Source organism: Piliocolobus tephrosceles, chromosome 6, assembly GCF_002776525.5.
Source record: "Piliocolobus tephrosceles isolate RC106 chromosome 6, ASM277652v3, whole genome shotgun sequence".
In the NCBI taxonomy this organism is placed as follows: domain Eukaryota; kingdom Metazoa; phylum Chordata; class Mammalia; order Primates; family Cercopithecidae; genus Piliocolobus; species Piliocolobus tephrosceles.
In genome coordinates this window covers 42,380,884-42,393,823 of record NC_045439.1, presented here as the reverse complement: position 1 = coordinate 42,393,823, position 12,940 = coordinate 42,380,884, and the positions used below count along the sequence as shown (strand labels likewise).

Below are 12,940 nucleotides of genomic sequence, written 5' to 3'. Positions count from 1 at the left end.
ATATCTTCTGAATATAACCTGGTGGTGGTCGTTTGTACTCAGGATCAGTGTTAGGAACTGCCTGATTTAAAATTCGGTTGGCGGGTTGGCGTTTTATTCCCTCATATCAACCTAAACACACAACGATCGGAATTGCACATTTATATGAAGAAAAGTAAGAATAGGGGCTGGGCACGGTGGCTCACCCCTGTAATCCCAGCACTTTGGGAGTCTGAGGACGGTTGATCGCTTGAGCTCAGAAGTTGGAGGCCAGCCTGGACACCATGGCAAAACCCCACCTCTACCAAAAATACAAAAAATTGCTGAGTATGGTGGCCAGCTACTTGGGAGGCTGATGTGGGAGGATCGCTTGAGCCTGGGAGGCAGAGGTTGCCGTGAGCCAAGATCGCACCACTATGACAGAGTGAGACCCTTGTCTCAAAAAAAAAGTAATAGTGGTCCCATCTAGTAATATAGTAATAATCTCAAATTATTTAAATATCAAATTGACCTGGAATGAAGCTTATATTGCCTTTCTGTAGATGGTGACAGCTACCATTTATAATATAGTCCTCTTATTAACTGAAATTTGTTGAGTCCTGGGAACTGGATTTAGTCTAGTTAATAGTGGCTTAAAGTAGTGTAGATTTCAGAAATTGGTATATTATGAAATAATTAAAATGGAATTTAACTTAGTCTTTGCTTTCTCACAATGTAATTTGGATATTAAAACTAATGATGTGGTCTCGTGTCACTCGTCACAGAATTTGGACATCAGGGATGCCTAACTCTTCCAGAATGGCAAAACAGAGAGGTTCCTCATCTCTCTCCCTCCCTGCAGCCCACCCATGGGGTGCAGCAGTATTACTATCTGATGATGACTAAAAATGCCATGTTTATTCGTAAAGAGGTTTTCCAGGTTTTCCTATGACCTTACATTTTCCCTTCACAAATGTTCCTTTTCCCACATTGGGGATTGCATCACTTTCACCATCAAAGGACAAGACTCCAGAAACCCTGCCTCTCCCCAAGCCACCGCAGGTTTGGCTGGGCTTTATCAGCTGGGGAGGCCAGGTCTATCTGCCAGAATTTCTCCCGTGGGCTCATGAAGCCCTTGAATGAGCTCACGGGGAGCCTGTGGGCACGCACACTGCTGCATGCACAATTTGGTGTGTGTTTGAAGAGTTCAGTAGCCCATAAAAGGTGGAGAGTTCCTACTGAAGACTCAGTTTCTAAAGACTTCCCTGAAACCAAGTCTAAACTGGAGCCCTTTGGGGTTGGGTGGTATGGAGTATGGAGTAGATCCCATGCATACCCAAAGTCTATGGGACAATGGGCTCTCAGCGGTAATGGCGCCACCTGTCAGTGCGTAGAGGACGACGTCCACCACTGTGCCACCCCTCGCGTGGTTCAGCGCACAAGTCCTAGATGTTTCCAGTGTTTCAACTTTGTGTCAGGTGCTGACAGCACAAGGGTAACACAAAGATGAGAGGGATTCCATATGTACTGCCAAGCCCATGGTGGACATCCACCCAGGGAAGTATCCCCTGGGCTGGGAGAAGGGAGGGAGGAACGGAGGTCCTTTGATGCTGACCCTCCTGCTGTCACCAACGTCTCAAGAGGTTTCTTACTCTGTTGTAATCACAGGATCTACAGCGAGATATTGAACAACACAGCGCAGGGGTGGAGTCTGTGTTTAACATCTGTGACGTTCTACTGCACGACTCCGATGCCTGTGCAAATGAGACTGAGTGCGACTCAATCCAGCAGACCACCAGGAGCCTGGACAGACGCTGGAGGAACATTTGTGCCATGTCCATGGAGCGGCGCATGAAGTAAGAACTAAGCTCCCCCAAATGTCTTCAGCATGATCAGCCGCACTCAGTACACCCTTCTGACCTCATTCACCGTAACTGTTCTGTTCATTTCACTGAGAAATGCGCCAGGTATTGGCAGAGAAGGCCCAATGCTTATCAAAGGATTTATTCAAGAAAAATGTAACGGGAGTAATTCTCTCCAGCTCTCCCGTGCGGGGTATGGCTGTGAGCTGGCCACTGTGCTTCTGTTGACGTAGCCAGGTCGTAGTGGAGGCGGCCCTGTCTCCTAGTTTTTTAACCTCTGTGAAGCAGGACCTCTGAGGTGCTTGGCACTCCCAGGCGGGAGGAGCACAGACCAGAAGTGGCGTCCCTGTTATTTCCCAGAAGGGGTAACAGCGTCTCCCCCACTAAACTGTGCGGGTGTCAGGGGATAAAAGAAGGGCAAAAGCACGGGCTTGCAGGAGATGGCTTGTGTTAAGATGCTTTCCTCTCATCAGAATCGAGGAGACGTGGCGCCTGTGGCAGAAGTTTTTAGACGACTATTCCCGCTTTGAGGACTGGCTCAAGTCAGCCGAGAGGACGGCGGCCTGCCCAAATTCCTCAGAGGTGTTGTACACGAGTGCCAAAGAGGAACTGAAGAGGTTTGAGGTAAACGCCTTCTCCATCCCAGTCTCCTGATCATAACCAAGCCTGCAGCGAGCCTGGGAGCTGCTGAAATGACTTCCTCTAAGTGGCCAGCTTCTCCTCACCTCTGGCGAGGGCTGCCCAGTCCACAGCCTGCCCCCAGCTGCTGAGACAGCTTTGCAAGACATTGCGGATGTATGCCAGCTGCTATGCAATGAACTTGAAAGTCTGTTGTGTAGCTGGCATCAGGACAGGTGAATTAGGCCCTCTGCTGCCATTGCAGTTTGGGGGTGAACCCCTGGCAGCAGGTCGCTTGGGGTGTGGAAGGGAAGGAGGGTGTCATGGCACTCTGCACACTTTGGCTCTGACCCCTCCCGTGTGATGCAGGCCTTTCAGCGGCAGATTCACGAGCGGCTCACTCAGCTGGAGCTCATCAACAAGCAGTACCGGCGGCTGGCCCGGGAGAACCGCACAGACACAGCCAGCCGGCTGAAGCAGATGGTCCACGAGGGCAACCAGCGCTGGGACAACCTCCAGAGGCGGGTCACAGCCATCCTGCGGAGACTCAGGGTGAGCTCCCCCGCGCCTGGCTCGGGTGTCGATTTTCAGGGGGACGTAACGTGCAATGTGCAATGGCAGGCTTGCCACACACAAAGCAGCAGATCGAAGGTTTCACTTCAGGCCTGAGCTGTTTCAACATTCCTCCAACACAAAGCCCAAAGCTGCCAACATTCATTTTTTAAAAGGGGAATTTGCATGTGGAGCTTCTTAGGCAGGGCCTGTTGATGAGATTTGTGTTACCAACACACAGCTCTTTTTACAACTTCTGTAACCCGTGGTGGTGTGCATGTTAGCACAGAGTCCAGGGCACAGCTTCACTGGGTCTGGAGAAGGCAACACATGGGTCCCTGGAAGGAGCCCCACTTTGCCCATCTGTCTGTGTTTTTGGGACCCACCAGCTCTCGCACTGAGGAGGATGGACAAGGCACATGAATGCAAGAGCCCCTGTCTATACTGGGGGGTTGGGGACTGTGATTATTCTCTGAATTTCAGACCCCACAAAGGTTTGGTTTTTGAAGGTAAATACTCACCTTAGATTAATGTCATTCAGAAAGACGTGCTGTGTAGACCTGTGTCCAGGTATAAAGTGAAAGGACGGTCACAGGCAGGGACTACAGGACACAGGTTTAATTTCTGCATCTGTTCTCAGGGCAGAGCATTGCTGAACCCATTCTAGAAAGATACGAATCTGGGCTTCTTTCTTTTCTTTCTTTCTTTTCCTTTCTTTTTTCTTTTTTTCTTTCTTTTCTCTCTCTCTCTCCTCTCTCTTCTCAGGAAGACATTGGCTTTTCTAGTAACCTAGACAACTCCTGTGCATTTCTTTCTGTCTCTCTCTCCCTTCCTGTCTCCCCCTCTTTCTTTCTCTCTCTCTTCTCTTTCTTCTTCCTTTTCTTTCTTTTTCTTTTTTTTGAGACGGAGTCTCACTGTGTTGCCCAGGCTGGAGTGCAGTGGCGCAATCTCGGCTCACTGCAAGCTCCGCCTCCCGAGTTCACGGCATTCTCCTGCCTCAGCCTCCCGAGTAGCTGGGACTACAGGCATCCGCCACCACGCCCGGCTAATTTTTGTATTTTTAGTAGAGACGGGGTTTCACCATGTTGGCCAGGATGGTCTCGATCTCCTGACCTCGTGATCCGCCCGTCTCGGCCTCCCAAAGTGCTGGGATTACAGGCGTGAGCCACCGCACCTGGCCCTCTTTCTTCTTGCTTGACAAGGTCTCACTCTGTTTCCCAGGCTGGAGTGCAGTGCTGAGATCATAGCTCACTGCAGCCTCAAACTACTAGGCTCAAGGGATCCTCCTGCCTCAGTCTCCTGAGTAACTAGGATTACAGGCATGCATCACCGTGCCTGGCTGATTTTAATTTTTGTGGAAATGGGGGTCTCACTGTGTTGCCCAGGCTGGTTTCAAACTCCTGGGCTCAAGTAATCTTCCACCTTGGCCTCTCAAAGTGCTAGGATTGCAGGTGTGAGCCACCATGCATTAATTATCTCCTGCCGATCTGGCTGTGGCTAATCTGCCTTCGTCTGGCACTGAAGCTCTACCAATCTGAACATCAGCTGCCTATCTGTGAAGTGATAACCTGAGAGGTATCCTTAATTGGAGATGGTAAATCTGCTCTGGGTCTTCTTTCTCTGGGATAACATGTTCAGAATTCTATCAGTGAGGGCAGAAAGGGGCACCAGGCTGGCCTCAATCCTGAGATCAGGGCTTTTCCATCTTGAAGCTACTAAATCCTTGTCAAGCAAAAGCTGCCAAAGGCTAATGCATGAAACAGGCAGAAGGCCTGGCCTGGCCCCTTCAAAGAACAGAGGAAAATCACTGATTTGGACTAGATAATTTTAGAATTTCAAACGCTTAAGGACCTTGGAGACCATAATCAACATTCCCAGTCTCTCCCCGACTTGCCAGCGTAGACGCTGGGGCTCAGAGAAGTTCAGGGGGCTTGTTGGGTATCACAGAACCAGGACCAGACCCCAGTCTTCTGAACACAGTGCTTCTGGGGCTTTCTGGGTATCCGAGAGGCAGATTTCTCCCTGAGTATTCTGGGTACCATTTTCTTATGGCCGAAGGTGACCTTGCTGTCTGTCTGAACTCTAGTTCTGTGGTCAGTACAAACGTGATTTCCTCCCTGCTTCTGCAGCATTTCACCAACCAGAGGGAGGAATTCGAGGGCACCAGGGAGAGCATTCTGGTGTGGCTCACAGAGATGGACCTGCAGCTGACCAACGTGGAGCACTTCTCAGAAAGCGACGCCGATGACAAGATGCGCCAGCTGAATGTGAGGGCCGCTTCCCTACTTCTTCTCAAACGAACACACCTTTGCGGGGGAGAGCTGGCCAAGTGCAAATTCCACCTGATACTCTTGAGAGCCAATTTCAGAATTCTTAAAGCAGCCAGGCTACATCCCACCTGTGTACTACCAGATTATCACGTGCAAGGACATTGTTCTTTACGGTCCAGGAGTATTGGTGTCACCAGTGGGGCCAAGAACAGAGGTCCACTCTCCCATTATTTCTGATATCTGCATGACAGGCTAATCTCACTGTAATTCTCTCCTTGGCTAGATTTTGGAAGAGGTTGAGAAATGGAAATTTGCCTTCCCTAGCGTAATGGCACCAGTGAATATTACTGTGTCAGCAAACTCAAATGCCCATTCGTGGCTTATTATGGGAAATGTTCTGTTCCCACCAAGTTTTACCATGGCAAGGTCTTTCTCTCACACCCAATAACGGTAAATGTCCACCCGTGTCAAACTTTTAGAATTATTTTAATTGGAAAAACCAGTGCCCATAAGTAGGGGGAATGTGGACAATCATTTTAAATTCCTACAGTGTCATTGTCACTTGGTTAAAAACTAAAGCTAGAGTACTAGGTGAAGGAACAAAATATTGACATTTGGATGCTTTTCTATGGCCCCGTTAGAAGAAACAGGCACTGGAAGCTCAGGGGAACTTTCTTTGACATCCTTTCTTTCTTTTCTCTCAACAGGGCTTCCAACAGGAAATTACATTAAATACCAACAAGATTGATCAGCTCATTGTGTTTGGGGAGCAGCTGATTCAAAAGAGCGAGCCCCTGGATGCCGTGCTGATTGAGGATGAGCTGGAGGAGCTCCACCGCTACTGCCAGGAGGTGTTCGGAAGGGTCTCCCGGTTCCACCGGCGGCTCACCTCCTGCACGCCGGTACGGGCACTGCCGCCTAGAAACGGCACCTGGGCTGCTCCTCAGAGGTTACGTGAGACCGAATTTTTAAAGAATTAGGAGACCTATCTTATAGTGGTTAATTATGGTTTATTTTTTGGTTGAAAAGAAAAGGCTATATCAAAACATTTTAATCTCCACTTTTATTAATATAGAGCCACAATAACTCACAAGTTCCCATTCCGCGGTGGAAAGCATGGCACTTCTGAGGTACATGCTCTGCGAGGCGGTTTTAAGTATTCCTCAGGGCCGGGCTTGTCTGGCCGGCGTCACTACCCCTAGAATTCCTGAAGACCTCTTCTGGCTTTTATTACATTAGTAACTTGGGAATTTGTTTGCCCTTCCCTGTTTCTTAGTGACTGGAAGCTTTTAGTATTTGTGCCTTTCTGATGCTTTGTTCTCACCTTGGAAGAGAAAACACAACAGTTTCAAAAGCAACTTTGATGTTTCCCCAGACGAAAGGCCCTTTTGGGAAGTTCAGGTGGAGTTCAGGCCACTGTTAAAAGTTTACTGCCTTTGTGTATCTGAAGCTTGAATGACAACCATTGACCAATACAACTGGCCACTCTTTCTTTTTTTGTGTCTCCAACTGACCTCATTCATGTGTAGTTACTTCATCAGACACGGCCTCAAAAATTACCCTACAATTTCTCATTATTTAAGTGCAGCCACTTAGAGTTGTTTTTCTTAGACTGAAAGAGACATTATGACACAAACAGAATAGAATATAGACACTGAGCAATTAAGTTGATGGATAAGAAAACCTGGTGCATACGGTTCTTGAAGTTTGAGTCTTAACCCAGAACATTCAAATGTCCTTTTCAAAAATGCTCTGATTCTTGGAGGAACCTGCCAGTAACCATCAATAAAACTTTGGCCACCATTTCCTTATCTCCTAGATAAAGTTGTTTAACTTAGATTATCAAACTTCAGCTTTTCTTTTCCTAAGAAAAAAGAGCTGGAGGTTTGGGAAAATACGGATTCTAGGCCCCACTCCAGATTGTCTAAACTGGAATAACCAGAAACAGGACCTGGGAACCTGATCTTTTTAAAACTGCCTTACAAATACTACTGGCAGTTATTTTTGGAAATTGCTGGACAGGCAGACTTCTCATGCTCTTCTAATTGTAGAAGCCTATGAGTTGATTAATTCTAACAACTGGATACTTTGGTTTAGGGTTTGGAAGATGAAAAGGAGGCCTCTGAGAATGAAACGGACATGGAAGACCCCAGAGAGATCCAAACTGATTCTTGGCGTAAAAGGGGAGAGAGCGAGGAACCGTCATCTCCTCAGTCCCTGTGTCATCTAGTGGCCCCGGGGCACGAGCGGTCTGGCTGCGAGACCCCTGTCAGCGTGGACTCCATCCCCTTGGAGTGGGACCACACAGGCGACGTGGGGGGCTCCTCCTCTCATGAAGAGGACGAGGAGGGTCCATACTACAGCGCACTGTCAGGTAACAGCTGGGTTCCCAGCGCCCTGGAAAGTGACCTGTTTGGCCGTGTTTTTAGCCCTTAACAGCACGGCCAGCTCTCGATGACCAAGAGTCCAGCTTGTAGCCAACCCTGACTTCTGTGGTTTCCTGTGTTCTATCCTGCCCATCTCTAACTACCTGAGAATTGACCACTCTCATCACAGGTGGAATGAAAGGGGAACAAAATGAAATTCACAGTCAGACACCAAGGTTACTCAGTGATGGCTCTGGCTGTCTGGGAGACTCATCAGTGATTGTTTTTATTTTTTATTTTATGTTGTTTTATTTTTGGATACAGGGTCTCACACTGTCACCCGGGCTAAGGTACAGTGGTGCGACCACGGCTCATTGCAGTCTCAACCTCCAGGGCTCAAGCAATCCTCCCACCTCAGCCTCCTGAGTAGCTGGGACTATAGGTACACGCCACCACACCCAGCTAGTTTGTAAATGTTTTGTAAAGACAAGGTCTTGCTATGTTGCCAGAGCTGGTCTTGAACACCTGGGCTCAATAAGTCCTCCCACCTCAGCCTCCCAAAGTGCTGAGATTGCAGGCATGAGCCACCGTGCCTACCCTCCCTTTCGGTTGAGTGTCTCAGTGTCAGCAGGCTGAGCTTCTCCCTTTGATACCCAGTGTCCTGCTTTGGACAGTCAGGAGTTGGCTGGAAAAAAAAAAACTTTCTGGTTTTCAAAATCCTTTTAATTACAAAAATAAAGGGTAGTTTTCTCCTCTCAGCTGACAGTGTTTCTACTGTGTGTTGACTTAATACTTGAGCATTAATCTTCAGGCACCTCCAGTGAGGCAAATGACATTGTTCTTTTTCAGATGTAGAAATCCCCGAAAATCCTGAGGCATATCTTAAAATGACCACAAAAACTTTGAAAGCGTCTTCTGGTAGGCCCCCGCCCATGCATGTCTCAACATGGCGGCATCCTGTGGGCACACTGCATCCTCAACCTCGCTCCCGTGTCGTGTCTGCCTCTGCCTTCTGTGGACACCATGCGCCTTGGTCCTTGTGTCATGGTGTATTTACACTGCCATACTCACCCATAACTGCGTGCTCCTTACAAAACCCCATCATCCAAGCCAGAGCCGTCTCGATGCCAGCCCTCTCCTCCCTTCAGGCCTGTGGGGAGGGGATTTTTCGTGGTGCCTTTTTTGATGATTTTTTTCTCCATCTAACTGAAGTCCTTTGGCATGGGCCAAGCTTTCTTCATGGTGGCTTGGTTTGGAACTGTTTCCTTGCTTTACTGGGATCCCCTGGTGGAAAGGGGTGGGTTGGGGGTTGGGGGGTAAAGGTGCTGATGATTTGCCACAGGAGGAATAAAACCTTCCTTTCCTTGATTTGCAGCTCTAATCTTCATCCTTAGCCCCATCCCCATCTGCCATGGTGGGTCGTGGAGAGCCCTGAGGAGCCTTTTGGTTCCCAAGTCCATCCTGACATTCACTCTTCCCCTCACTCCTGAGAGGCCTTCTGCCCTCTTGGTTCCCAGACCCGACCTTGCTGCTCAATGTCCCTACCACGCGAGACCCTGGCTCCAAAACGCCACTCATCCCACAGCAAATCATGTTGGTCGTGCTCCATTGTGTACCCATCTAGTGAAGGCACAATGTTGCTGAGTTGCATGACTCTCATCTCATTCTCTTCTGGGACATACTGACATTTTGCAAACATGCATGCTTTGCAAGGAAAGCCGCAGAACTCATTTTCATACTGTAACCTGTGCCATGTCACCTGGGACCTGTTCGGTTGGAGAGAGTGGACTCTCGCTTACTGTCTTTCGCTGCAGGTAAATCCATTTCGGATGGCCGCTCGTGGCACGTTCCCGACAGCCCTTCCTGTCCCAAGCATCACTACAAGCAAATGGAAGGTGACAGGAATGTTCCACCTGTTCCCCCCGCGTCCAGCACCCCTTATAAACCACCCTATGTAAGTCTTAGCTCCACCGGGAGTACAGCTACGTGTGTGAGTCATAGTTACATTTGCAGGAGACATTTTGGTGTAAACTGCGTGTGTTCACTCCCCAGGCATATTTCGAGTTGGTTTTCTTATGGTGACCGTATCTCTGTCGAGCTGTCCATACTTCGTTAGAACCCTGGCAAAACCGATTAGATTGAGAGAGAGCTTTCTGGCCAAAAACCATCTTCGTGTATGTTGGTGTGGTGTAACAATCATTACTGTCGAGTCAGGTGTCTGTGCAAATAGTGAGCAAGCAAGGTGCTGGCTTTCCTGACTTCTCCTGAGCTCTCAAGGCTTTGTCTTCTTGTTGTCTATTTTGTTTGTTTGTTTTTGTTTTTGTTGAGACAGAGTCTCATTCTGTCACCCAGACTGGAGTGCACTGGCACTATCTTGGCTCACTGTAACCTCCGCCTCCTGGGTTCAAGAGATTTTCCTGCCTCAGCCTCCCAAGTAGCTGGGATTACAGGTGTGCACCACCATGCCTGGCTAATTTTTGTATTTTTAGTAGAGATGGAATTTCACCATGTTGGCCAGGCTGGTCTCGAACTCGTGACCTCAAGTGATCCACCTGCCTCAGCCTCCCAAAGCGCTGGGATGACAGGCATGGGCCAGTGCATCCGGCCTTCAAGCCTTTGTTATGTTAACCTTTTGACCATACATCCTATTCCAAAAAATCATAACTTCATGTTCAGATTTGATGGTGTGCTGCAGTGGACATGGATTTGATTCCTAGCCCTGCCAATCCATTGCCATTGTACCTGAGGCACTTTGCCTTGCCTCTGAAAGCCTTTCTCACCGGAGGCTAAAGCTATTTCACCTAATTGTTGTTAAGATTATTGTGTGTAAAGGTAAAAAAAAGGTCCTCAGAAGTAATGGTCATGATTACTACTCCTGAATTGGTTTGTTGTGTATAGCAGTGGCTGTTTCTTCTTAGTTACATTTGCCTCAGCTGACTTGAGTTCTTGGCATGCTCTGGCTAGACAGCTCCTGGGAGGGCAGCCTAGGGCAGCAGCGAGAGAAATTAAGGAGAGAATATTGTTACATCATTGGAGAAGACTCTGCCTTTGCATGGTCAAATCCAAGTCAGTTGATAATGGGCTGTTTGTGTCCAATTCAGAAACACTTCCTCTTGCTTAACAAGCAGGTGTCATTTCTAAAAAGAATAATATGACGGGGGAACGACCGCAGTCCCTGACCTCTGCTTTACATCCGTGGCTCATGTGGCTTGGCCATCCCTTCCTGTGATTACGCCTGTGTTCCTCACCTGGCCGGTTTCGAAAGCTCAACCCTTTTGTTGTGTCTGAAGCCAGATGTATCACCACAAATCTGAAGGTTTTTTTATTATTTTCATTCTGCACAAATAGGCCATACAGAAACAATCCAAAGAAAGCAGGGCTTTTCTAAAAAGGGATACATTTATTTTTGGAGAGGCTCTAGGTAACAGCCCAATCGGCTGTGTGATAACAGAAAAGTCAGTATGTGCAATGGAAGATAAACACTTGGTAACGAATGCCCCTGGGAGGCAGATTCATCCTGTGTGCATTTCTGATTCTCAGTGATAATGATGCCAACCCCCTCTACAGAGTGACAGGGATAACTAAAATTCTGTAAAACACTGTGAAATGTAAAAGTGCTAACACAGTAACAGTCTGGTAAGCTCAACACATTGTTCTCATTTGTTTCGCATGGTTCATTTGAGGGGTGATTGGAGGCATGCCAATTAAAACAGCCCATTTTCTTCCCATCACTGACATCTCATCTGCTTCCCTCTCCCTGGGCCTTAGCTGAGGCTTTATTTCTGCCATTAGCTTTGCCAGCGTATAAATGCTACCTGGGCACTAAAGCACCACTGTATTCCTAGCAAGATACCGTCAAAGGAAAGGAGCCTGTCTCATTTCTTCACTGTTAATATGAATCTAGTTGTTCCTCAGATATCCTTAATATCTACAGATGGTAACTTAAAAACTGGCTCATTCTAGGGAAAGCTGCTGTTACCGCCAGGCACGGATGGTGGCAAAGAAGGCCCGCGAGTCTCGAATGGCAGTCCACAGCAGGAAGACGGGAGACTGGCCGGTACCACAGGGCAGCAGTCAGGTACTGCCTATACTGGCAGTTGTCCAGAGAGCCAGAGTATGGTATTTAAGTCCTTGCTTAACAGAACATTCATTAGATATTAACCAACTATATGATTTGCCAGAACTGGGGGACTTACCCTACAACAGCCAATGTTATTTTTAAATCAGCGATTGGCATTCATGAACAGATTCCTAGGCTTTTCAGTGTAATTTGAAGACTATTCTGTAAATACTGGTAAAGTAAGCCTCCGGAGGAAGTGCAGGTTTTCACTTTCTACACTTGTATGTAAAGATCAGACGTGAGGAGGATGATCAGTGTTGTCTCAAGTGTCTCTTCATTCGACCAGCCCAGTAATTATAAAAGTAATTACTCAACTAAATCTAAAGCTGACAGCATCGACCTGGTCATTTGTGGACCAAAGGAGAAAACTGAAAAGATTCAGCATGAACTGAACTGTTGAGCTTGAAACTGTAGCACATAGACCTCCGCTTCATTCCAGCCTCTGGGAGTGTAGGCCTCAGATCATGTGCTAGTCCACATTCCAGGAGAAGAGAGAACTCCCAAAACCTGACCCTTCTGTCAGGGGAATCCCCTACATTTTGTTTTTTAAATCACCCTGACCCCTCATTAGCTGGAGACAGAGAAATCTGTTGCATTGTTGCTTTTTTTAATTGGCGATTTTTTAATTCCAGGTGCCTTTGACAGATGGGCGCTGATTCAAGCACAAGAGCTTCACAATAAGCTCAAAATAAAACAAAATTTGCAACAGCTGAACTCTGATATCAGCGCCATCACCACTTGGCTGAAAAAAACTGAAGCAGAGCTGGAAATGTTAAAGATGGCAAAGCCTCCCTCTGATATCCAGGAAATAGAACTGAGTGTGAAGAGGCTGCAGGTGAGTTAGAGGCGTGGCGGGGAGGAGGGATTCAGAGTGTGCATGTGAATGCATTGCTGTGCTGGACAAACAGATCACGTGTATTAGTGGCATAGGCGCAGCTTGCACATGGTGTATATAGAGGTCACTCTCTTCCATTTCAGTTCCATAGTTGGCAAGGAAGGACGAGTGGTGGAACCTTCCTTGAAAGGGCTGGGGAAAGGACCAGCCCATCTACTGATGAATCCCATGGCCTGATCTCATTACCCTTTTATGCAGTTAGGATATGTCACCTACATAAGTCCTGACCCCACTGGAACTAGCCCAGGGAGCTACAAAGGGACAGTTTGAGCCCTGTGCTTTAAGGGTGCCCTGAGCAT

General features: G+C 47.8%; 1 protein-coding gene across 2 annotated transcripts in view; it reads left to right on the top strand.

Annotated features, from left to right (window-relative positions):
- The window catches only part of SYNE2 (spectrin repeat containing nuclear envelope protein 2), a 380,145-nt gene that overhangs the window by 360,429 nt on the left and 6,776 nt on the right, over positions 1-12,940 (top strand). Inside the window, exons 101-110 of one of the 2 annotated variants that reach the window (XM_023232104.2) lie at positions 1,627-1,814; positions 2,294-2,444; positions 2,808-2,990; positions 5,120-5,257; positions 5,968-6,162; positions 7,358-7,634; positions 8,476-8,544; positions 9,441-9,580; positions 11,590-11,704; positions 12,379-12,581. In XM_023232104.2, the coding sequence (XP_023087872.2) occupies positions 1,627-1,814; positions 2,294-2,444; positions 2,808-2,990; positions 5,120-5,257; positions 5,968-6,162; positions 7,358-7,634; positions 8,476-8,544; positions 9,441-9,580; positions 11,590-11,704; positions 12,379-12,581 (1,659 nt within the window). The remainder of the gene's footprint in view (positions 1-1,626; positions 1,815-2,293; positions 2,445-2,807; positions 2,991-5,119; positions 5,258-5,967; positions 6,163-7,357; positions 7,635-8,475; positions 8,545-9,440; positions 9,581-11,589; positions 11,705-12,378; positions 12,582-12,940) is intronic. The other variant, XM_023232093.3, reaches the window with a different exon arrangement.